Source organism: Thalassophryne amazonica, chromosome 4, assembly GCF_902500255.1.
Source record: "Thalassophryne amazonica chromosome 4, fThaAma1.1, whole genome shotgun sequence".
Taxonomy (NCBI): domain Eukaryota; kingdom Metazoa; phylum Chordata; class Actinopteri; order Batrachoidiformes; family Batrachoididae; genus Thalassophryne; species Thalassophryne amazonica.
The window spans coordinates 138,446,293-138,472,031 of record NC_047106.1 but is presented as its reverse complement, the minus strand read 5'-3'; the positions used below and the strand labels follow the sequence as shown (position 1 = coordinate 138,472,031).

The 25,739-nt window shown below is 44.8% G+C and overlaps 1 protein-coding gene across 1 annotated transcript in view; it reads left to right on the top strand.

Annotated features, from left to right (window-relative positions):
* pld3 (phospholipase D family, member 3) overlaps nt 1-25,739 on the top strand; it is a 144,759-nt gene that overhangs the window by 68,283 nt on the left and 50,737 nt on the right. Inside the window, exons 6-9 of the mRNA XM_034168862.1 lie at nt 1,732-1,858; nt 5,116-5,204; nt 7,202-7,436; nt 23,797-23,914. Coding sequence (XP_034024753.1) covers nt 1,732-1,858; nt 5,116-5,204; nt 7,202-7,436; nt 23,797-23,914 — 569 coding nt within the window. The remainder of the gene's footprint in view (nt 1-1,731; nt 1,859-5,115; nt 5,205-7,201; nt 7,437-23,796; nt 23,915-25,739) is intronic.

The following is a 25,739-nucleotide window of genomic DNA, read 5'->3' as shown; positions in this document are numbered from 1 at the left end:
AATATATATTTGTAAAACGATTATAGTTAGCCTTACTTTAGCCTAACCATCCATTGTGGTTCTGGCTGTCCACCAAGGTCAAACAAGTTGAATGCTGAGTAGTATGAAGGTTATTCTCCAGCTCTATTCAAAAGTGACCTTTCAGTTGGAGAGCATGATTTATTGATTTTTGCACGTTCTCTAAGACCCACCATGTTTTCCTCATTCAGAGCTTCTTCTTCTTCTTCTTGTTTTATGGTGATGGGGATCCAGGTTAATGGTGGATTACCGCCACATTCTGACAATACCTCATTCAGATCACTATATAGGAGCAGCTGGCCACTCTATGTTGCCATCTTGTGGATGTAGATGTAGTGGGTGTATATTTTTGAGATTTGAGTCACTTGAAAACATAAGTTGAAAACAGATTTCAGGTGCTCTGATGTCCTCCTACTTTTAACAGCATGCTTTTGGAATTGGAAACTAAATTGAACGTAGGTGTGAGTGAAAGTGTGAATGTGTTTGTCTGTACTATTATGCCTGTCCTGCAACAGACTGGCAGCTTCTCCAGGGTGAGCCCCGACTCTCGCCCCAGTGATTGCTGGGATAGGCTTCAACCCCCTGTGACTCTGTACCTAAGCGGGTTCAGAAAATTAATGGATTTCAGTTTGAGGGCAGTGGAGGTGTCATGGGTCACGCTTCTGGTGTTCAGTACTGGTCTGTGGTTAGTTTCATTTTATGATAATATTCCACTTGTTTTATTGTTTATCATTACTCTCTAGTGAGTTTCCTGCATGTTAGTTTTCTTCACCATCTCTCATGTTTTTCTCCCACATGTCAAGTTATCTCTGTGTTGTCTGGTGTTCTCTCTGGTGTTAGATTGTCTCCCGTACTTCTACTCTTCTGTGCTAACCCTGTGTAGCTTGACTTCCGGTTTGTGGTTTCTGGTTTCATGTGGCTCTGCACTTCTGCTGTGAATTGTTGCTGGTCTTTATGAACTCTCTCAGAACTTTATCTCCTCACCATATCGTCTGGCTGTGTGCCTGCTCTCTCACATTACTTCCTTGTGTCTACCTCTGTTTTCCGGCTATCGTCTCTTGACTCAAAGATGGTCAAAGATCGTGGAGGGTCAGTGCGTTGACACTACTGGCTGGAACTGTGGCAGTAAACCAGCTTTTGCTGACCATCATTGGAGCAGTTTGTCTGCACCATTACAGGAGGTACCAGGACTTAAACCATGATGACTATGCATCCCCTCATGCTCACGCCCTGAGGCACCTTTGTCTGTGTCCTGACCACTGTTGAGACTAAGCCTACATGCTTGCTTTAATTGGTCAGCCTGTGTGTCGCACCTTTTGAATTTATTTGCTCTTTTCTTATAGCAGATGATGAAAGGGTTAGAGTTATGATGAAGGTCACAGTTGCAATAACTGAATGTGACATGAGGCAACACTTAGACAACAGACACCTTCCACTTCCTGTTTTTCCACGCCCAGTGGCACCTCTAAACTCAGCTCAGTGCCGTCAGCGGCAGTGATTGTAGTAGATGATTATGGAAAGTGGTAATGATGCAGGATTCCATCACTGCGCTGTTACAGCTGTCTGATCAGGTACAGTTTGTTTCTGTGATGTCACAAACGTTCTTCACATCAGCTCAGTGAGCAGACTTCGATATCAGTGTTTCTTTATGTTTCTGGACCCATAAGGGTTAACGCAGTGTGTGTCTTTTTGTGTGTGCGTGTGTGTTGCAGGAGCTGATATCAGAACAGTGAACATGAAGGAACTCACCTCAGGAATTCTCCACACCAAGTTCTGGGTGGTGGATAAGAAACATTTCTTCATCGGCAGTGCCAACATGGACTGGAGGGCTCTCACACAGGTACACACATACGGGTGCACCTCAAAACAAAATTAGAACAAAGTTCAGTATTTTTGTCACATATTTCAGAAAGTGAAAATTTTGTATTTTCAAGATTCTTTACATAGAAATTAAAATACTTCAAGCATTTTTTTCTTAATTTTAATTTTGATGCTTACTTTCAAGTTCCACTTGTGATTTCCAGACAGGTTGAAGTTTAATAAATTAGTGAAGATGAAGAGGACATGTGACATGTGACTGTTTCTTCACTTCTTAATAAATGGTCGAGTAATTAGACTAATGACCTGCACGAGCATGCATGCTATATCTTCTTGAGCCACCTTGACACTTGCACGAATTTGATTCCCGCACAGGCACGCAATCAAACTTATGTAAACTGTGCGTGAACTGTGCGCGGCTGTGTGCAAGTGCTCAAAGAAAATTTAGAAATTTCATTAATCTCTGGCACACATTAATTTTGTGAACTAGACGTGAATGTTGTGCAATCTATTCGAAAACACTGTGTCACTGCGAGTCAATGCGTCTCATTGCCGCAGAGCAGTGCAGCACATCGGAACAATTATGATGAGATGTTACAGCCATAATAACCATCATTTTACAGATACATTAATAACTCAAAGGAATGAAAATGCAACTGTTTTACCAATATATAGCAATATATACAGTAGTGTTCAGAATAATAGTAGTACTATGTGACTAAAAAGATTAATCCAGGTTTTGAGTATATTTCTTATTGTTACATGGGAAACAAGGTACCAGTAGATTCAGTAGATTCTCACAAATCCAACAAGACCAAGCATTCATGATATGCACACTCTTAAGGCTATGAAATTGGGCTATTAGTAAAAAAAAAAGTAGAAAAGGGGGTGTTCACAATAATAGTAGGATCTACTGTTGACGCTACGAAATGTTGAGATCAACGGAGACACCATGTCCTGTGTGAGATAGAAAGTGTCAATAGTATACCTAATACATAGCATCATACCAAAGCAGTCAACCGGGGGGTGGGTGCATGTGGACCCCTAGTAGCTCATGGACTAGAAATTTAGAAAAATAAATAAATGATCACAACAAAAAAACAAGAACAGGTATAATGTAATTTGAGAACATTTATTGTTTGGATCTCAAAACTAGAGCTACAATTTGCCAGAAGGTACATCTTCAATGCAAGCCTAGATTTGATGTTTTGGCACACTTGATGTTGGGTCAGTGGCTGAAGTTTCTTCTCTTGAACACTAGATGGCACAAACTGTTTTCAGGACAGAGGCATTTCCTCATTTTCAAAATGCAAGAAGATCCCCCCCCCACCCAAAGTACTTAATTTACTCATATTTGAAGTCAGTCTGGGTAAACTGTTGTTCCCTGGCTGATTTTGTCTTTCTGTTTCAGTTAAAAAAAAGCCTTGTGTTATTTAATGTGGTGCTTTTCATACCCGAGGTTTGATGAGCTATAGGGTTTTATACCTGTAAAACATTATTGGCAAGCCCTATTTTAACCAATTTTGAGTGGTTTTAGATGTATTGAAAGCAAGAATAATCAACAAAAATGGCATTTATGTTGTAATGGTTAATATCAAAATTTTTTGCATGTTTCTGTCAAAGTCTAAGTTAATAAAATAAATTATCTTGAAAAGGTCATAAATAATGCTGAAAATGCATTAATATTTCATCATGGATATAGCATTTGCTCTCAGCTTTAAAAATGACACATAGTACCTTTTAATCCAGTGAGAAGAGGCCTGTGTCTCATAGTTAACATCGTGACACTGACTGTAAATGTAAAATTACACACAGTAGCTTAGTTTTTTTTCTGTCATATTGGCAGTTTTGCTTTTTCAACATTTTTGAGTGGGATTGCACTTTTCTTTAACAGAATAAATAAAGAATAAATAAAATATAAATATAAAAAGGCAGTGTTTGAACAAGAGCTGAACCTGGACTGATTTGTCAAACCTGCTCTTTTAAAAGTGAACAATAATATAAATAAATAATAAAAATAGTAAAAAACTTTCTACAAATGATTATGTGATCATTTGTAAACAGTAAACAGTTTGTACAGTTACTCTTTCATGTGAAAATAAGTGAAGTTCCCCCCTCCTCCTCTCCTCTCCTCACCCCCTCACCCCTCCCCTCGCTCAGTCTGTCATTTTTTCTTCCTTGACCTAACAGGAGCTTTTTGGAAACATGAAGCCTTTCAACTGTAAAATAAACAGTAACTTTTGTGAGAGTACACCGGCTACGGACACAGAATTATTGGATTAAGTGGATTTGGATCTGGTCTTTCTCTGTATATAACCCTGGCTCCCTCCTCTTCACATGTCCAACCCTCATACTCACCTCTCTGACTTTGTCTCCAAAATGTCCTACCGATGATGTCCCTCTGACATGTTCATTCCTATACTGTCCATCCTCATCAGTCCCAAAGAAAGTCTCAGAATCCTCAGCATCTTCAGGTCTGCCTCATTTGCCCATTTCTTCTTCCATAAATGCCCAAATGCATGCTCACAATGGGCCCTCATGTATCAACGTGCGCACGGTGATATTTGAGCGATATGGGGTGTACGCCAAAACAGCTGCACTACTTGGCATTTATCATGTGGTCGCTGGCGTACGCTGCGCTGAAATATACACCAGGTTGAGAGGTGGCATAAATTATACATCAAAATTAACCAGCGCTGGAATCCACATAAAAATGAAAATTATCAACATGATAACAGTGCCATTATACAAATCAATGCATATGTTACATAAATAACACTTTCTTGATTATACTACTAATAATCAATACAAATCCCGCTTTGCGGGATTGCTGGTCTATCGAGCCACGATCCGTGGCCACACTGCTGACCGCAAAAAAAGACGCTGCTCGCCTTTTTCTCCAGAGCCTGGAGCCAGAGCAGCGCTGAGCTTAACTTTATGTGGTGTGTGATCGTGTTAGACAATGAATTGATAATTACAACTGTAGTGTTGTCATTCCCCTTCGCCCGTGCTGCAATCAGGTTTTGTCTTCTCCATTCGTTTGTTAACATAAAATAAATACAGAAATACATCTTAAAAATGAAGAAATCTGAAAAATTAGGTGTCTTATTGAGCGAGCAAATATCCACGTCAAGAATTATTGACATGTGAAAAGAGAATACAGTCGTCCCTCGCTATAACGTGGCTTTCGCGGCCTCGCCGTTTTCGCGGATTTCTTTAGTCCAATTTGCATGCTTTTTTTTTTACAGTGTTCTGTGTTTCTGCGTGTCTGTTTATAAGAATCTTCTTGCCCAGAAGGAAAAAAGCGCGCCAACAACTACTCATAACTGTGTTTGCTCACTCGGAGAACAAGGACACCTGCAGCCAAGGTGTGATGTGGAAAAGGCGCGGCGCCAAGACGCAGATGCGCGAGATCTGTGAAATACTGGTCCAGTCACTATAATAATTTCTATGTGTCCAACCTCGGTACGTTGATCGTTAAAATTTAATTTGTTGAGTTCTAAAAGCCATCATAATTATTTATAGAAATGTTCCATTTTTATTATCTCAAACAGATGTTGGGCCTTGAAAACAGTTTGGTCTTATTTTTCTACTAGTGTTTGAACTTTGAAGGTGTGAGTTGACACACGAGGAGAAAAGTGAGGGGGAAAATGTCATAGCTGATTGAGAAAAGTGTATAAAGTGGTTTAAAGCTTTAAAACGTCTATAATAATGGTAACTAAAATAATGCTGACTACGTCTCCGTTTTTCCGTATTACGGGCTATTTTTAGACGTAACTCCCGCGATAAACGAGGGACCACTGTAACACTTTTTTGATTATACTACAAAACAATTAATACGACGGCCGCTTTTGACGCTCTATTGGGACGCGTCGTGATTGGTGGAGTTCTTTTTCTTTGCCGTCTTCCTAGCTTCCATGTCGTAAATGAGGGTGTGTCTGAAGCGGAGTCTGAATATTTATGGGCGTGTTTATTATAATTACGATTGTTTTCACCCGCCGCATTTATCAAGGTCACGTCAGGCTTACGCCGGAAATGGGCAGGTGCGCACTGCTTGATACATGTCATGGCAACTTTGGTGTACTTCAAATTTACACCGTAAATTTACGCCACAAGTGCGCAACGTTGATACATGAGGCCCAATGTCACTTTTTGCACATGAGTAGAGACATCTGTAAGGATCAATATCAAATTTCAGCTCTGAGGGCGGGTCTGAGCCACACAGCATGTTGTGTGGGCCGCTGAAGAGGAGGTACTGCTGGCTCACCACCACCGGATGGCGCCCTGCTTGGAGTGCGGGCTTCAAGCACAAGAGGGCGCCAGAACCACTGGAGTGACAGCCGTCAATCATCCTCAACACCAGCTGTCACTCATCATCTCATCATCACCATCACCATAAAGGCCGGGTGGCGACTCCACCTCCTCGCCGAGAAATCTCCTACGATACAAGGTAATCTCTCTGCTGACTTATCCGTCAAATAATAATCTGATCTGTTTTGCAGCTGTTTTTTCCCGGTGGTATTTCCTTGACTGGATTTTCGGAGCTGCACGTGTGTATGATTGGAGGTGGAGGCTCTCCCTCCACAAGAATCAATAATCAAGGTTGCTGGGTGTGAGGATTCACACTCACTACCTTCTGTTTTTTCTGCCAGCAGTACCAGGGCCGACAACGGAGGACAGAGACCACCTGGGGACTCGGGGGCTTGGCGGCTTCGGTGTTCTTCAGGCCGTTGGTGGTAGAAGCGGTGTGGGTCCCGGCTCTTCGTCATCTGAGGTCTCCTATCTTCGAGCCTGCCCGCAATCCTCTTGTGTGTGATTGGCAGTACCTTTGTTATTTTACGTTGTGTTCTTGTGCAACATTAAATTGTTACTCCTTCCCTTATCCATTGTCCGTTCATTAGCGCCCCCTGTTGTGGGTCCGTGTTACGACACCTTCCCAACACAGCAGATCAATAACAAGGAAGGTTTTCTGCTCAATGACATCGATTACAAAACAATCTGTTTCTCATGGTTGTGCTGGCTGTGGTGGGTGTGACTGTGTTTGCTTGTGCTTTAGAATGTAACCAATGTGAAACATTCAGACTCTTATTTTCCCTCTGGAGCACTGACTGTCCCATCCAGTGCCTGCTTCACCTGACCACTGTTCCTCTCACTCATTAAGAAGTCTAAGAAATGTTTGGTCCAGTATTTCCTTCAAGTGAAATTTTAGTATTATTCATTTGTATGTTTACACCAATATCATCAATTAGCAGCCAGCTAAAAACACAGGATGTGTTGACAGTCCATGAGTAATCACGTTCAATAACTGTGATTTTAAATTTTTGCCCAAATGATGGTCATTATGATTGTTGCCATAATCGAGCAGCATAAACTCTGTTTGGTATTATCATGGAGCTGTCTCTTCTGTTTTCTGTGTTAGAATTGTTGTGGTGGAGAGCATCCCTGAAGGCTTGGACTTCAACTCAACCATCACTCACCCCTCTATCTACCAGGCATGGCTCAGTCTGATGGACGAGGCTCGCAGCACACTTGACATTGCCTCCTTCTACTGGACTCTGACCAATAAAGACACAGGAACTCATGAACCTACAGCCATTCAGGTCAGCTGGCCCCGTGCATTATTTATTTATTCATTTATTTTGTAAATAAGATAAGGTAATCCTTTATTATTATATGGCTACAACACTATGCGCGCTCTGATTGTCTGATATTCTCCCATATCAGACCGGTTACCATGACAATCGGTCAGGAACACACATCACATTCGTTACAAACCAGAAACCAGAAACCTAAAAACACGATTAGAAAATTCAAGTTGGACATGAACGTACTCCATAAATATCTAAACAGCATCAGTAAAAACAGACGTATTGAATGAAAGCCTACCAGCTATCTACCAGCCTACCAGCTATCTACCAGCTATCTATCTATCTATCTATATATATATATATATATATATAGTAGCCAGATTCAGATTCAGAAAACTTTATCTCCAAGGGGCAATTCAGTTTGCAGTCAAGGGTTGCAGGAAAGGATGGGTATGGGACCATTATTGTAGCAAAAGTATTTGCAAATGCGTATTTTGATCTGTGTGTGTGTAAACAGATCCACCAATGCGTATAGCAATCTGTGTGTGCATATTTTGTTCTGTGTGTGTGTATCCACGTGTCTGTGAAAATCAGGCCACTTGATTGGATGTGCTTTTACACATAACTTTTGCTACAGTTCTGCCGCGTTAGATCTGTAAATGCATGCAGCGATTTGTGCATGTGTGGAGACTTGTCTGTGTGCCTCCATCAGAGGGCGGAGGCACCAGTGACGTCGCTCATCGCTGTCGTTTTAAGCCTGGCTGGTGCCTCGAAGAGATCAAAATACACATTTGCAAACACATTTGTTTATACTGGACACACAGCATAAAAAAACACATTGCTTTGTTCCCGCCCCTGAGACCATCCACCAATCACAGACGGGTCCTCTGTGATTGGTGCCTTTTTCTGCCTTTTTGTGTACCGACCTCTGCATGTTTACTCAGTAAAGCCTTTTGAACATCAAACTCCGGTATCTGTGCTCAGCGTTTGTGTCCAGCCTTTTTTTTAATCCGATGAGGAGAAAGACCTTCTGTCTCAAGCAAGAAGTGAACAGAGTTTGCAGGGAAATCCCTCCAGCCAATATAATAGTACCTGTGGGCATGAACACAGTAAAGGCTGCAGCAGTTTGACATTTGACCCTAGTGACTGTGACCTTTTCTCAAATGATTGACCTCTGGTTGACATTGCCATGGAAATTCTGGAATCCACCTCAGTGTGTGCTATTCTTGGTTCAAATCTTGTTGAACATCAAATTCCATGACCTTTGCCAGAATCAATATTTTTATGGGAATTTTGTGGTCAATCAATCAACATTTATTTATTTATATAGCCCTTTACAGTAGCTAGTTCAGAGTCCTTTACAGTAAAATCAAACAAGAATTCCTAAAAACTAAACAAATATGCAATAGGGCGAAACAGGTACATAAAACAAATCATGTCACAGCACCACGCGATATTAAAAGCCACTTTAAATAAATGAGCCTTGAGCTTTGATTTAAAAAGTGCTAGGTCAGAAATAGTGTGTAAATCAGGAGCTGACTTGTTCCATAGTCTGGTGCAAGCTACCACAAAAGCATGATTACAATCACCCCAGAGTTTATATTTTGACCTCGGAACATCTAAGTAAAGATGACCACACACTCATAATGTCCTACTGTAAGTGCAGAGAGCTAAAATTTCAGATGAGTAGGATGTTTCAAGGCCATTAATAAGTTTAAAAACAAACATTAAAATCTTAAAATCAATTCTAAAATCAACTGGAAGCCAGTGGAGTGAGCAAAGTACAGGTGTAATATGCTCACGTCTGGAAGTGTTCATTCAAAGATGTGCAGCAGCATTTTGCAAGTTGGAGGCATGCAAGAGAAGACTGGTTAGTACCAGTATAAAGCGCATGGCAGTAATCAATTCTGGAGCTGATGAAAGCATGAGTGGCTGCCTCAAGATCACATCTACTGAGACAGGACTATACTTTAACCAGAAGATGTAGCTAGAAAAATCTCTGACAACATAGTTTATCTGTTGATCAAATTTCATACAGCTGTAAAATGTCACTCCCAAATTCTTGATAGCTGGTTTTAAATAATTAGCCAGAACACCAAGGTTTGACAGTACAGCATTCAACATGCCAGAATGTCCAAACACAATGGTCTCTGTTTTACCATCAATCAGGTAAAGGACATTTTGAGGCAGCCACTGCTTTAAGTCATGAATACAATTAAATAATGAATTCAAAACATCACTTCCATTAGTCCTCGTTGTCAGGATTGGTATTTTTGGTGTGTTGGTGTGAAGTTTTCTCTTATTTTTCTGCTTAAAGTTTATGTCACTGCTTTTCTTGGCTGTCACTTGGTGCTTGGTGGTGGGCGGTTCCCTTTTGCTTACCACGCCGTGGTCTGAATCTTTCCTTTGCACCTGTTTCTCTTCACCTGCTCATTACACTCTGTATTTAAGCCTCTCTTCTCCCACTCATCCATGCCAGATCATTGTGCTTTACCACCTTCACATCCAGAATTTCTTCAGAGTCCTTGTCTTGATTGCCCTGCTGTGTTTTTTGAATTACCTGCCTGTTTACTGACCTTGCCTTTGCCTGAGGTTTTTGCCACTGGTGCTGATTTTGGACTGCCTTTTCGTGTACTGACCTCTGCAGGTTTACTCAGTAAAGCCTTTTGAACATCAGACTCCGATATCTGTGCTCAGCATTTGTGTCCAGCCATTTGTGGTTACAGAACATGATACTCATAGGCAGGTAGATTTGCAGATGATCTGCATAACAATGAAAGGGCAGGTTGTGTTCAGCTATAATTGACCCCAACGGCAGTGGTGGGCACAGCTAACCAAAAGGTTAGCTTTGATAACAGATAATCAGCTTACTGAAAAGTTATCTTTTATAAAGCTAAACCACCCAAAAATTTATTGGAAGCTACAGCTAACCGATAACTTCCAGTATTGTCTCCTGCAACTACTAACAAGCTGCTTTTTAGTTTTAACACCACGATCACTTCTGGTAGCATCAAAGGCAATCACAGACGCAAACAATGAGTCAGCACTTCTGTCTTTGTGTGTCCTGCCCCCTGCTGGAAGCTCCTGTTTACTACATAGCTTCCAGCACAGAAGCAGCTGAGAGGAGCAGCAAAGCTCAACTCTCTACTCAGTAATAGTGTTGCCGTGGGGCGGAGGTCTTGGAAAATAAAGCAGTGCTGACTTATGGTTTGGATTTAAAAATAAAATGAATACTGATAGAAGAACTCCATTAATGTCAATTCTGTCATTTGTACAAAGTTAAAATATAACATATCTTTTAATGTTAAATATTGCAATAATACTTTTTTCTCTCTGTTTAAGGTGCAGCTCCATCTAGAGATAGGAGTTGTGTTCGTGTTGGCGATCCTCTTGTCCTGTGCGCCAATAGCATTTCTTGTATATTCATCCGTGAATTGTTCTGTAATTTATGTTTTGTAGCATGGCCCAAGCAGAGGGTCACCCCTTTGAGTCTGGTCTGCTTGAGGTTTCTTCCTCAGAGGGAGTTTTTCCTTACCACTGTTGCTCTGGGGGTTGGTAAGGTTAGACCTTACCTGTGTGAAGCGCTTTGAGGCAACTCTGTTGTGATTTGGCACTATATAAATGAAAATAAATTGAAATTGAAATTGAAATACTGTAGTTTTGTAACGAACACAAACAGAAACGAAAGGGATTATGGGTAAAATGTGCCTCCGCTAAACACCTATTGGTTGACTCATTCATTCTATGTGAAAAACCAACACGTTAAGGTAAGGTGTGTGTTGGGTGTTTACATATAAATGTGCTTTTGTTTTGTAAAATATGCCATTTTTTATTTGTAAAAAAAAAAAGAAGCCATTTGTACGGAGCCCACCTGGAGACGTGGTTAATTTTTTGGGGGGGGCCCAGATTATTGCGTTCCCTCGCAATAGTTTTTGCGTTCCCTCACAATAACCTAATATCATATTAAAGCTCATACCTATCAGAACACACAGTGAGTGGAATCAGGTGGGGGGAGACTGAACGCATATGCGCGCGCGTGCACACACACACACACACACGTACACACAGCAGACAGCAACAGGATTCATGACAGATGAGGGAGTAAGTTGCTACACCTTGCACAGCTGTAAGACTCCGTATGAAATGTAGTTTATTTATACAGCAGTGGTAGTAAGTAGCAACACCTGTTAGTGTGCTTTATGAACGTTTATGTTTTCTTTTCTTTTTTAACCGTCCTCTCGTGAATCCTGTTGCTGTCTGCTGTGTGTACGCGCACGCATATGTGTTTAGTCTCCCCCCGCACCTGATTTCACTCACTGTGTGCTCTGATAGGCATGAGTTTTAATATGATATTCGGTTATTGTGAGGGAACGCAACAACTATTACGTGGGAACGCAATAATATTGCAAGGGAACGCAATAATCTGGGCCAAAAAAATTTAACCACCATGCCCCAGGCGGGCTCCGTACATTTGCAAAAAATAAAAGTCAAGTTTTAATTAAATAACCGTCTGATATAACCGGTGTCAAAATAAATAGAACACTTCCATCTCCTGGCATCCAGACGCTCATACTGCCATGAACACTATTGGCCAGTAGATGGCAGTAGAGACCGTGAAAACTTGCCAAAACAAAATTCCAGATAATCTGTGTCTGCTACGTTTAGATGCGTACAAACACAATAACAACATCTATAAACCCAGAGAATATATTCACGAGAGTTTTAGGCACAATACACAAAGAGTTTAATGCTGTTGTCCATGTGGAGCCTGATGAGAGAGTCTCAAATACATTTCTTCTGTCATGAATGTACTGAGATACCCATAATGCACCTCTCGACACAGAATGTCCACACTAAAACCTTCAAAATTAGTGCATTACTTTAAAACTAAAACATATATCTGATATATATTGATATATTTGATATCACTTTAGAAAACTTCAGGCGTGACGTTAATTGAAATAACTTGTCCGAAATTAGTTTGGTTAAAATTTTAACCATAAGTTAAAACTCTGTGCCTCTGGATGACTTGGGTGATATTGCCAGCGTATCAGTATGGGGTCAAAAGAAATGAGTTTGTTTTCTTTTCTGTGATCAGCTCTCCTTTGCCTGCAGAGGATAGAGCGGTTTCTTCTGGAACCAGCTCTTCTCTGTTTGTAGAGGATAGAACTGCGCATCTACTACAACACATTTAACAGGTAGGTACTCAACTGATTATGGACTTGATAAACATTTGTAACTGTTAAGCTTTGTTTACCACGTCAACAAAAATATGTTAGCAGTCTAAAAATTATCGGACCAAAACTTATCGGAAGATAATTGGTCCGATGATGGTTTTCAAAGTTATCTGAAAAGCTAATTGATAATGAAAACATTATCTTCGATAATTAGCGGTTAGCGGATTTAGCGGAACTGTGCCCACCACTGCCCAACGGCAACATGTACAATGAAAATAAAATAGGCCCAATAATAGAACCCTGTGGCACTCCACAAAAGAGGAGCATTGATGAGGAGAGGTCACCAATCATAATGTAAAAACTCCTCTCAGCCATATATAATTTAAATTATTTAAGTACAGTGCCACGAATGCCAATAAGCTGTTCTAACTGGGAAACGAATACTATGTGATCCACAGTGTCAAAGGCTGCTGTGAGATTCAACAGAGCCAACGCAGCAGGATTCCCTGCATCAACAGAGTGATGTCATGATGGACTTTTAAAAGTGCTGAGTCAGTGATGGGTTGTGATCTAAATTCAAATGGGAAGTTTTCAGGAATATGATTGTTTTCTTAAAATGACTATAAAAAAACTTTTCTAAAACCTTAGACATGACAGTTGCAACACAGGTCTAAAATTAGATAAAACTGATGACCTGAGGTGAGGGTTTTTTTTTTTAAAGAAGGGACTGAACTACAGCATATTTAAAAGCAGCTGGAACCAAGACAAGAATTCATACAAATTAGGAGACCTGACCCCACAGTATTAAAATCCTCTTTCAGCACCTTAGCTGGAACAATGTCTAAAGGACAAACTTGTAGGATTTGTGTGTTTCACTACCTCACTAAGAGGCGAAAGAGAGACAGACTCAAACTGCTTGAGCACAGCACGAGTAATATTAAGCGTTCTGTCTGAGTGATGACACTTTATTGATGAAAAACTGAAGAAACTGCTCAACAAACAGCAAAATCCAAATTGTATGCTCATGAAGACAAGTTAAATGGACAATACACGCTGTTTTACACATTTGAAAGACACAGTCCTCCGTGTGTACTGTTAGCAAATCAGCATGCATGAAAATTCAGTAAGGTATGTCTTCTGTAATATATTCCAAGTCTAAAGTACAACTCTACTAGTGTATACTAAGGTATCTAAAAAAGAAGAGTAGAATAGAGTAGAGTAGAACAGAGTTGAGTAGAGCCACTTAGTTGCCTGGTCTTGAGAACCAGGGATGGTTTTTTGTTTGCAAGTACTATGGTTTTTCCAATCCAATCCAGTTTATTTATAGAGCACATTTAAAAACAACAAAGTTGACCAAAGCGCTGTACAATGACATAAAATAAATAAATAAATAAATAGATTGACAACAATAAAATCTTCTTATGGCCTCAGACAGTGGACTCATCTCTGTGCTCGTCCTGTTAGACCTCAGTGCTGCTTTTGATTTTGTTGACCATAAAATGTTATTACAGAGATTAGAGCATGCCATAGGTATTAAAGGCACTGCGCTGCGGTGGTTTGAATCATATTTATCTAATAGATTACAATTTGTTCATGTAAATGGGGAGTCTTCTTCACAGACTAAGGTTAATTATGGAGTTCCACAAGGTTCTGTGCTAGGACCAATTTTATTCACTTTATACATGCTTCCCTTAGGCAGTATTATTAGAAAGCATTGCTTAAATTTTCATTGTTACGCAGATGATACTCAGCTTTATCTATCCATGAAGCCAGAGGACACACACCAATTAGTTAAACTGCAGGAATGTCTTACAGACATAAAGACATGGATGACCTCTAATTTCCTGCTTTTAAATTGAGTTATTGTACTTGGCCCCACTAATCTTAGAAACATGGTGTCTAACCAGAGCCTTACTCTGGATGGCATTACCCTGACCTCCAGTAATACTGTGAGAAATCTTGGAGTCATTTTTGATCAGGATATGTCCTTCAATGCGCATATTAAGCACATATGTAGGACTGCTTTTTTACATTTGCGCAATATCTCTAAAATTAGAAAGGTCTTGTCTCAGAGTGATGTTGAAAAACTAATTCATGCATTTATTTCCTCTAGGCTGGACTATTGTAATTCATTATTATCAGGTTGTCCTAAAAGTTCCCTGAAAAGCCTTCAGTTCATTCAAAATGCTGCAGCTAGATTACTGACGGGGACTAGAAGGAGAGAGCATATTTCACCCATATTGGCCTCTCTTCATTGGCTTCCTGTTAATTCTAGAATTGTTGTGTGGGCCGCCAGAAGAGGAGGTACTGCTGGCCCACCACCAGAGGGCGCCCTGCCTGAAGTGCGGGCATCAGGCACGAGGGGGCGCTGCCGCCTTACAGGAACAGCCGAGGTGACAGCTGTCATTCATCAACTATGACAGCTGTCACCGATCATCTGCACTTTACTCTGGATAAAAGCAGGATGACACCTCCACCACGTCGCCGAGATATCGTACTTCTTTGAGAGGTAACTTTCTCTGCCTGCATACTATATTGATTGATTGCAAGAGCTACTTTGTTGCAGCTGTCTACCCAGAGGACCGGAGTGGGTCGCGACTGTTTCGTTCTACTTCCCACCAGATAAGTGGTACTCAGACGCTGCACGAGTGTGTGTTAGAGGTGGAGGTGGAATTCCCACAGTTATTGTTACGAGGTGTACACACAACCACACTTGACTGTCTTTGCTCTCCGCCAGCAGTACCAGATCCGACATTCGGTGGCGGTGAAAATCATGTGGTTCCGGTTCATCTCCAGACGGACGTCTCCTATCGTCGAGCCTGCCCACACGACACCTTTATTCATTGACTTGTATTTATTCTATAATCTGCTGTGTGTGGTTGTGTCATTCACAACAGTAAAGTGTTCACATTTAACTTCCTCTATTGTCCGTTATTTACGCCCCCTGTTGTGGGTCCGTGTCACTACACTTTCCCAACAAGAATAGAATTTAAAATTCTTCTTCTTACTTATAAGGTTTTGAATAATCAGGTCCCATCTTATCTTAGGGACCTCTTAGTACCGTATCACCCCAATAGAGCGCTTCCCTCTCAGACTGCAGGCTTACTTGTAGTTCCTAGGGTTTTTAAGAGTAGAATGGGATGCAGAGCCTTCAGCTTTCAGGCTCCTCTCCTGTGGAACCAGCTCCCAATTCAGATCAGGGAGACAGACACCCTCTCTGCTTTTAAGATTAGGCTTAAAACTTTCCTTTTTGCTAAAGCTTATAGTTAGGGCTGGATCAGGTGACCCTGAACCATCCCTTAGTTATGCTGCTATAGACTTAGACTACTGGGGGGTTCCCATGATGCACTGAGTGTTTCTTTCTCTTTTTGCTCTGTATGCACCACTCTGCATTTAATCATTAGTGATTGATCTCTGCTGTCTTCCACAGCATGTCTTTTTCCTGATTATCTCCCCTCAGCCCCAACCAGTCCCAGCAGAAGACTGCCCCTCCCTGAGCCTGGTTCTGCTGGAGGTTTCTTCCTGTTAAAAGGGAGTTTTTCCTTCCCACTGTCGCCAAGTGCTTGCTCATAGGGGGTCGTTTTGACCATTGGGGTTTTTCTGTGATTATTGTATGGCTTTTGCCTTACAATATAAAGTGCCTTGGGGCAACTGTTGTTGTGATTTGGCGCTATATAAATAAAATTGATTGATTGAAATTGATTGAATAAAAGTTTTTAAAAACAATAAAATCATCAACCCTCTAGTCAAAAGCCAAAGAAAACAAGTATGTTTTAAGACGAGATTTAAAAACTAGAGGTGACTCCGCCTGCCTGATACAGAGAGGCAGGTCATTCCACAATCTGGGACCACCAACAGAAAAAGCTCTATCACCTCTACGTTTGAGCTTTGTCTGAGGAACTACAAGCAAAGCTTGATCTCATGACCTAAGAGATCGTGATGAGGAATAAGACACAAGCAGGTCAGACAGATGTTTTTAACACATGCCAACCTTTAATAAATCAGGCCCTATACCTATGTCCTGCCTGGCCTGGGAATGCCTTGGGATCTTCTAAGAGTAGCTGGGGGAACCATGGACTGGAGAAAGATATGCATAGTTTCCCTTACTTAACCTGCTTCCATAGTGACACGGCCCCATATGGACAGATGTTTTGGTTTCAGTGCTTTTGTGATTCATTTTAATTTTGTCCCTACTTCATTAATCCATCCATCCTTTCATCCGTGTATTGTCTTTGGAGTCTTATCCTCTATGAGAGAGAGGAGCACATGGGACTCAGAAATCACAGCACATATGGCCACTGGAGCCAATCTTAATAATTCAGTGTGAACTTGTTTAAGAAATTATTTTGTTTTTTGCTGCTGCATTGTGTATAGTATCATTAAACATGCTGAGACGGTGGCCACCTGGGGACTTCGGGACCTGGCGGCTCCAGTATCCTTCGGGTTCGGTGGCGGTGGAAATCGTGTGGTTCCGGTTCATCTCCAGACGGACGTCTCTTATCGTCGAGCCTGCCCACACGACACCTTTATTCATTGACTTGTATTTATTCTATAATCTGCTGTGTGTGGTTGTGTCATTCACAACAGTAAAGTGTTCACATTTAACTTCCTCTATTGTCCGTTCATTTACGCCCCCTGTTGTGGGTCCGTGTCACTAAACTTTCCCAACAGGATATCTCGGCCAGCGTCATGGACTCCGAGGGGCGTCACCCGGCAATTGAACGACCAATGGGAGAGCAGGGTGCACAGGCGTCTGCAGGAGGCGTGATTGGTGAGTTGCAGCACATCCTCATTGCCTTTACGGCTCGGTTGGATCAGATGACCGAGCAAAACATCCTCCTGCCGACCCTGTGCAAGATATGAATGTTCCAGTGGTCGTTCAACAACCCCTCCCACCATCCCCTGAAGCATACATAAGCCCCCCAGAGCCGTACGGAGGTTGTGTGGAGACGTGCGCGGACTTTCTCATGCAGTGTTCGCTCGTCTTTGCACAACGTCCCGTCATGTACGTGTCTGATGCTAGTAAAGTAGCTTATGTAATTAATCTGCTTCGAGGAGGGGCACGCGCTTGGGCTACGGCGCTTTGGGAGCAAAATTCACGGCTCCTTCATACGTATACTGGGTTTGTGAGGGAGTTCAGAACAGTGTTTGATCACCCTAACAGAGGAGAGACCGCTTCAACAGTGCTGCTGTCAATGCGACAGGGGCGCCGGCGCGCAGCCGAATATGCAGTCGACTTCCGCATCGCGGCTGCGAGGTCCGGCTGGAATAACGTTGCGCTCTGCGCCGCCTTCGTAAACGGACTGTCGTCGGTCCTGAAGGAGCACCTGGTAGCTAAGGAAGAACCGCGGGATTTAGATGGGCTTATCGATCTCGTTATACAGTTAGACAATCGGTTGGAGGAACGCCGTCGGGAGCGAGGCGAAGGACGTGGCCGGGCACGCGCCGTCCCTCTCCCTTCCGGGTTCAAAAAAGTTCCGCCCTCCCCACGCTCCACAGCCGCAGCGCTCCGTGGGGCAACAGCTCCCCCTGCTGACGTTGCTAGGGAAACGCACAGGGCCAAAATGAGAACAGCTGACAGAATGAGGAGGCTGGTCCACGGGAGTGTTTTCTCTGCAGCTCAAAAGAGCACATACAGAAAAACTGCCCCAAACGGCCAAAACGACAACACCCGCCCTTAGAGATTGGGCTAAGGGGGGATCATAACATTCACGTGGGACACACACATATCACCACACGACTCCCAGTCACAATCCTGAGCGGGGATTTAACCCTTCAAGCCCCAGCACTGGTGGACACGGGGTCCGAAGGGAATCTGCTAGACAGCAGATGGGCAAGGGAGGTAGGGCTCCCTCTGGTGGCGCTTCCTTCGCCATTGCAGGTGCGGGCACTAGATGGCACCCTTCTCCCTTTAATCATGCACAAGACACCACCTGTAACTCTGGTGGTGTCTGGGAATCATCGGGAGGAGATCGAGTTTTTTGTGACTCCTTCTACCTCTCGCGTGATTTTGGGCTTCCCGTGGATGCTAAAACACAATCCCCGGATTGATTGGCCGTCCAGGGTGGTGGTACAGTGGAGCGAGACCTGCCATCGGGTGTGTTTGGGATCCTCGGTCCCTCCCGGTTCCCAGGCTAAGGAGCAGGTCAAAGTTCCCCCCAATCTGTTGGCGGTGCCGGTTGAGTACCACGATCTTGCTGACGTTTTCAGCAAAGATCGGGCACTCACCCTTCCCCCGCACCGTCCGTACGATTGTGCCATCGATTTGATGCCAGGCGTGGAGTTTCCGTCCAGCAGGCTGTACAACCTCTCCCGACCTGAGCGCGAATCGATGGAGACCTACATTCGGGACTCCTTGGCTGCCGGGCTGATCCGTAACTCCACCTCCCCGATGGGAGCAGGTTTCTTTTTTGTGGGCAAGAAAGATGGCGGTCTTCGTCCATGCATTGATTACCGGGGGCTGAACGAGATCACGGTTCGCAACCGATACCCGTTGCCTTTGTTGGATTCGGTGTTCACCCCCCTGCATGGAGCCAAAATTTTCACAAAGCTGGATCTTAGGAACGCATATCATCTAGTTCGGGTCCGGAAGGGAGACGAATGGAAGACGTCATTCAACACCCCGTTAGGTCATTTTGAGTACCTGGTCATGCCGTTCGGCCTCACTAACGCACCCGCGACGTTCCAAGCTTTGGTAAATGACGTCTTGCGGGACTTCCTGCACCGATTCGTCTTCGTATATCTGGACGATATACTCATTTTTTCTCCAGACCCTGAGACCCATGTACGGCATGTACGTCAGGTCCTGCAGCAGTTGTTAGAGAACCGGCTGTTTGTGAAGGGCGAGAAGTGTGAGTTTCACTGCACCTCTTTGTCCTTCCTGGGGTTTATCATCTCCTCCAACTCCGTCGCCCCGGATCCGGCCAAGGTCGCAGCGGTGAGAGACTGGCCCCAACCTACGAGCCGTAGGAAGCTGCAACAGTTCCTCGGCTTCGCAAATTTTTACAGGAGGTTCATTAAGGGGTATAGTCAGGTAGTTAGCCCCCTGACAGCCCTTTCCTCACCAAAAGTCCCCTTCACCTGGTCGGATCGGTGCGATGCCGCGTTCAGGGAGTTGAAACAGCGCTTCTCGACTGCACCCGTCTTGGTGCAGCCCGATCCCAGTCGCCAGTTTGTGGTTGAAGTGGACGCCTCTGACTCAGGGATAGGAGCCGTGCTATCCCAGAGCGGAGAGACCGATAAGGTTCTTCACCCGTGTGCCTATTTCTCCCGCAGGTTGACCCCAGCAGAGCGGAACTATGACGTGGGCAATCGAGAGCTCCTTGCGGTGAAAGAGGCTCTTGAGGAGTGGAGACACCTGCTGGAGGGGGCGTCAGTGCCTTTCACGGTTTTTACTGACCACCGGAACCTGGAGTATATCAGGACCGCCAAGCGACTGAACCCCAGGCAAGCCCGCTGGTCACTGTTCTTCAGCCGTTTTGACTTCCGAATCACCTACCGCCCCGGGACCAAAAACCAGAGGTCGGATGCCTTGTCCCGGGTGCATGAACATGAAGTCAAGACCGAGCTGTCGGATCTACCGGATCCCATTGTACCGGAGTCCACTATCATGGCTACCCTTACCTGGGACGTGGAGAAGACCGTCCGGGAGGCCCTGGCACGGAGCCCGGATCCCGGAACAGGGCCGAAGAACAGACTATACGTCCCACCAGAAGCCAGGGCTGCCGTCTTGGACTTCTGTCACGGGTCCAAGCTCTCCTGCCACCCAGGGGTGCGTAGGACCGTGGCAGTGGTCCGGCAGCGCTTCTGGTGGGCGTCCCTGGAGGCTGACGTCCGGGCTTACATCCAGGCCTGCACCACCTGCGCCAGGGGCAAGGCGGACCACCAAAAGGCACAGGGACTCCTTCAGCCGCTTCCTGTGCCTCATCGCCCCTGGTCTCACATTGGTCTGGATTTCGTCACGGGCCTCCCGCCGTCCCGGGGGCACACCACCATCCTCACGATAGTGGACCGGTTCTCCAAGGCGGCCCACTTCGTGGCCCTCCCGAAGCTCCCGTCGGCCCAGGAGACAGCGGATCTCCTGGTCCACCATGTCGTCCGTCTGCATGGGATACCAACAGACATCGTCTCGGATCGCGGTCCCCAGTTTTCCTCGCAGGTTTGGAGAAGTTTCTGCCGGGAACTGGGGGCCACTGTGAGCCTCTCGTCTGGGTATCACCCTCAGACCAACGGACAGGCTGAACGGGCTAATCAAGAGCTGGAGCAGGCCCTGCGATGTACTACATCCGCACACCCGACGGCTTGGAGTGAACACCTGGCCTGGATCGAGTACGCGCATAACAGCCAAGTGTCCTCTGCCACCGGCCTCTCCCCGTTCGAGGTGTGTCTGGGGTACCAGCCCCCTTTGTTTCCTGTGGTGGAGGGAGAGGTCGGTGTACCCTCGGTCCAGGCCCACCTGCGAAGATGCCGTCGGGTGTGGCGCACCGCCCGTTCGGCCTTGTTGAGGGCCCGGACGAGGGCAAAGTCCCATGCAGACCGTCGACGGTCCCCGGCTCCCGCATATCAGCCCGGGCAGGAGGTATGGCTATCCACACGGGACATACCCCTCCAGGTGGCTTCCCCCAAACTAAAGGACCGTTACATAGGGCCCTTCCGGATCCTCAAGGTCCTCAGTCCCGCCGCAGTGAGGCTCCAACTCCCGGCCATCCAGTCTTTCATGTGTCTCGGTTGAAACCGCATCACACCTCACCCCTCTGTACACCCGGTCCGGCGCCGCCTCCTGCCCGTATCATCGACGGGGAGCCTGCTTGGACAGTACGCCGGCTCTTGGATGTCCGTCGAATGGGCCGGGGCTTCCAATATTTGGTGGACTGGAAGGGGTATGGACCCGAAGAACGCTCCTGGGTGAAGAGGAGCTTCATCCTGGACCCGGCCCTCCTGGTCGATTTTTACCGTCGCCACCCGGACAAGCCTGGTCGGGCGCCAGGAGGCGCCCGTTGAGGGGGGGTCCTGTTGTGTGGGCCGCCAGAAGAGGAGGTACTGCTGGCCCACCACCAGAGGGCGCCCTGCCTGAAGTGCGGGCTTCAGGCACGAGGGGGCGCTGCCGGCTTACAGGAACAGCCGAGGTGACAGCTGTCATTCATCAACTATGACAGCTGTCACCGATCATCTGCACTTTACCCTGGATAAAAGCAGGATGACACCTCCACCACGTCGCCGAGATATCGTACTTCTTTGAGAGGTAACTTTCTCTGCCTGCATACTATATTGATTGATTGCAAGAGCTACTTTGTTGCAGCTGTCTACCCAGAGGACCGGCGTGGGTCGTGACTGTTTCGTTCTACTTCCCACCAGATAAGTGGTACTCAGACGCTGCACGAGTGTGTGTTAGAGGTGGAGGTGGAATTCCCACCGTTATTGTTACGAGGTGTACACACAACCACACTTGACTGTCTTTGCTCTCCGCCAGCAGTACCAGATCCGACACGCTGAGACGGTGGCCACCTGGGGACTTCGGGACCTGGCGGCTCCAGTATCCTTCGGGTTCGGTGGCGGTGGAAATCGTGTGGTTCCGGTTCATCTCCAGACGGACGTCTCCTATCGTCGAGCCTGCCCACACGACACCTTTATTCATTGACTTGTATTTATTCTATAATCTGCTGTGTGTGGTTGTGTCATTCACAACAGTAAAGTGTTCACATTTAACTTCCTCTATTGTCCGTTATTTACGCCCCCTGTTGTGGGTCCGTGTCACTACACTTTCCCAACAAGAATAGAATTTAAAATTCTTCTTCTTACTTATAAGGTTTTGAATAATCAGGTCCCATCTTATCTTAGGGACCTCTTAGTACCGTATCACCCCAATAGAGCGCTTCCCTCTCAGACTGCAGGCTTACTTGTAGTTCCTAGGGTTTTTAAGAGTAGAATGGGATGCAGAGCCTTCAGCTTTCAGGCTCCTCTCCTGTGGAACCAGCTCCCAATTCAGATCAGGGAGACAGACACCCTCTCTGCTTTTAAGATTAGGCTTAAAACTTTCCTTTTTGCTAAAGCTTATAGTTAGGGCTGGATCAGGTGACCCTGAACCATCCCTTAGTTATGCTGCTATAGACTTAGACTACTGGGGGGTTCCCATGATGCACTGAGTGTTTCTTTCTCTTTTTGCTCTGTATGCACCACTCTGCATTTAATCATTAGTGATTGATCTCTGCTGTCTTCCACAGCATGTCTTTTTCCTGGTTCTCTCCCTCAGCCCCAACCAGTCCCAGCAGAAGACTGCCCCTCCCTGAGCCTGGTTCTGCTGGAGGTTTCTTCCTGTTAAAAGGGAGTTTTTCCTTCCCACTGTCGCCAAGTGCTTGCTCATAGGGGGTCGTTTTGACCATTGGGGTTTTTCTGTGATTATTGTATGGCTTTTGCCTTACAATATAAAGTGCCTTGGGGCAACTGTTGTTGTGATTTGGCGCTATATAAATAAAATTGATTGATTGAAATTGATTGAATAAAAGTTTTTAAAAACAATAAAATCATCAACCCTCTAGTCAAAAGCCAAAGAAAACAAGTATGTTTTAAGACGAGATTTAAAAACTAGAGGTGACTCCGCCTGCCTGATACAGAGAGGCAGGTCATTCCACAATCTGGGACCACCAACAGAAAAAGCTCTATCACCTCTACGTTTGAGCTTTGTCTGAGGAACTACAAGCAAAGCTTGATCTCATGACCTAAGAGAACGTGATGAGGAATAAGACACAAGCAGGTCAGACAGATGTTTTTAACACATGCCAACCTTTAATAAATCAGGCCCTATACCTATGTCCTGCCTGGCCTGGGAATGCCTTGGGATCTTCTAAGAGTAGCTGGGGGAACCATGGACTGGAGAAAGATATGTGTAGTTTCCCTTACTTAACCTGCTTCCATAGTGACACGGCCCCATATGGACAGATGTTTTGGTTTCAATGCTTTTGTGATTCATTTTAATTTTGTCCCTACTTCATTAATCCATCCATCCTTTCATCCGTGTATTGTCTTTGGAGTCTTATCCTTTAGGAGAGAGAGGAGCACATGGGACTCAGAAATCACAGCACATATGGCCACTGGAGCCAATCTTAATAATTCAGTGTGAACTCGTTTAAGAAATTCTTTTGTTTTTTGCTGCTGCATTGTGTATAGTATCATTAAAATAAATGTCTTTGTGTGTGCAGGGTGAAACCATTCTAAAGAGGCTGGCTGAGATATCAGGGAAACTCTCTGTTCGTATTGCAGTCAACACACCACAGGAGAGTCAACCTCAGGATGACCTCACACTGCTCAACAACTCAGGTGACTGTGTGTTATCTGGAGGTGCATCTGTAAGACTCCAGTGAAAAACTGAGAAGCTAAAAGAAATCAGATAACACTCAGAATTGGAGCTTGAAAAGTCCTCACTCACTCATTAATTTTCCGACATGAGAAAACCCTGCCCCTTAAGGTGCGTTTACACATAAGCAAGATGCGTTACGAATGTCATTTTTCTGTCATTTGTGACACATTCCTGACATTCTTAATGTGACTTAACGCATCTGAATAGGTTTCTTAATAGTGCGTGTTGGTGCCTGATATTCTTGATATTCGTGGGGCATGTTTTTGCCTGTCAAAAAATCTTCCACGAATGTCACGCATCACCCTCATTTCGTCTCACATCGTGGAGGTCGCAACTGAGTGTATTGATCCGTCTTGATGAGTATTGATCCTTAATAGAATGTGACAACGTTTGTAGTGGTTCCGGTGATGGTTCTTGGAGCCCAAACTGTCACGCGTTATTACGAAGTGACACGGAAACTGTCAAGTTTTGACATGACTTGTAACGCGGCGTCACATTTCACTGTGCGTCACGACGAATCAGTTTTCTGTCACATGCGCATAATTAAACTCGGCTCCACAGTGTTCAGTTTGATGCAGAATGCCGAAGAGGAACAGTGATGCGAAGTCAGCCAAATGTCGTTCCACAGGGCCTGCTGAAGCTCCTTAGGATGCTCCTGCTGTTGTAACTGATGAGCAGGACGAGTCTGAGCCAGAGGAGCGAGAGGAGACTCACGTGCAGCCAGACATCTCTGCACCTCCTCCAGTCCGGCGGAGGAAGAAGCGTGCACACAATTAAACCAGTGCGTTCCTGCAGGTGTTCCACCTGCTGCATGTGCCTGATGTTCGGGAAAACGCGTGAGACGAGAGCCGCATGAAGCCATACATCTGGCTCTGTCCGTTTCCTCCTCCTCCTCTCTGCACCACTCCATGGCACACAGCCCAACTACGCATGCAGTCACAAAGTTCTTCTGAAAAACTGGAGTGATCTGAATTCGGTTGGATGAATATGGGTGTCTGTGTGGAGACAATTCAGCTCATTCACAACATGACAGAACTTAACCATGCGCTGTTACGCTCAATAGCGCGCAACAACGCGGAACATTATTCTTGACCGTGCGTAATGGTTCCTGATAATTCTCCAGCAACACATGCCATTAATTGTAACGTGTGGTAACAGGTTGCAGCAGTACCTGAGGACACCTGATGCCTCTGCCCCGAATCATCACATTCGTGATCAGCGGCCAAGAATGTGTACTTCATGGCATTCGTCACTTGTCGTCGTTATGTGTAAACGCAGCATTAATCCTGATTCCTTGGATCCCATTAACACGATCAAAGCAAGACAGGATGATAGACGAATTGCAACAAAAACATAGCGTCCTTAGCCAGGTTCAGAGATCACTGATCATGAGTCATGATCAGAGACATGTGATTAATGACCTCAAACACGGCCTTGCGATATGGGCCTCTGTATATACAGCATGTGTGTGTTAGGGGGGATTGAGATTTGTTTTTCAGAGGCATCTGTGGATAGTGAAGTTGAGTTTTCAGTTGGACAAAATGGCATCATGCCCTTTACTCCGAAGCAGAAACAGGTCATGCCATTTCAGGGTTACAGAAAGTGGTTTATTAGAAGCTAAATGAGACTGTAACACCTATTTTTTCTCTGGTTCGGTTAGATGCTTACCATCTGCTACCATCAGAGTTGCCAAGTCTCACTCCCTCGCTGGAGTGAGACTCCAGACTCCAGAGAGCTGAAAATTTTAGTAACCCTAATTAAAAAAATCAGTCCTTGTTTACAAAC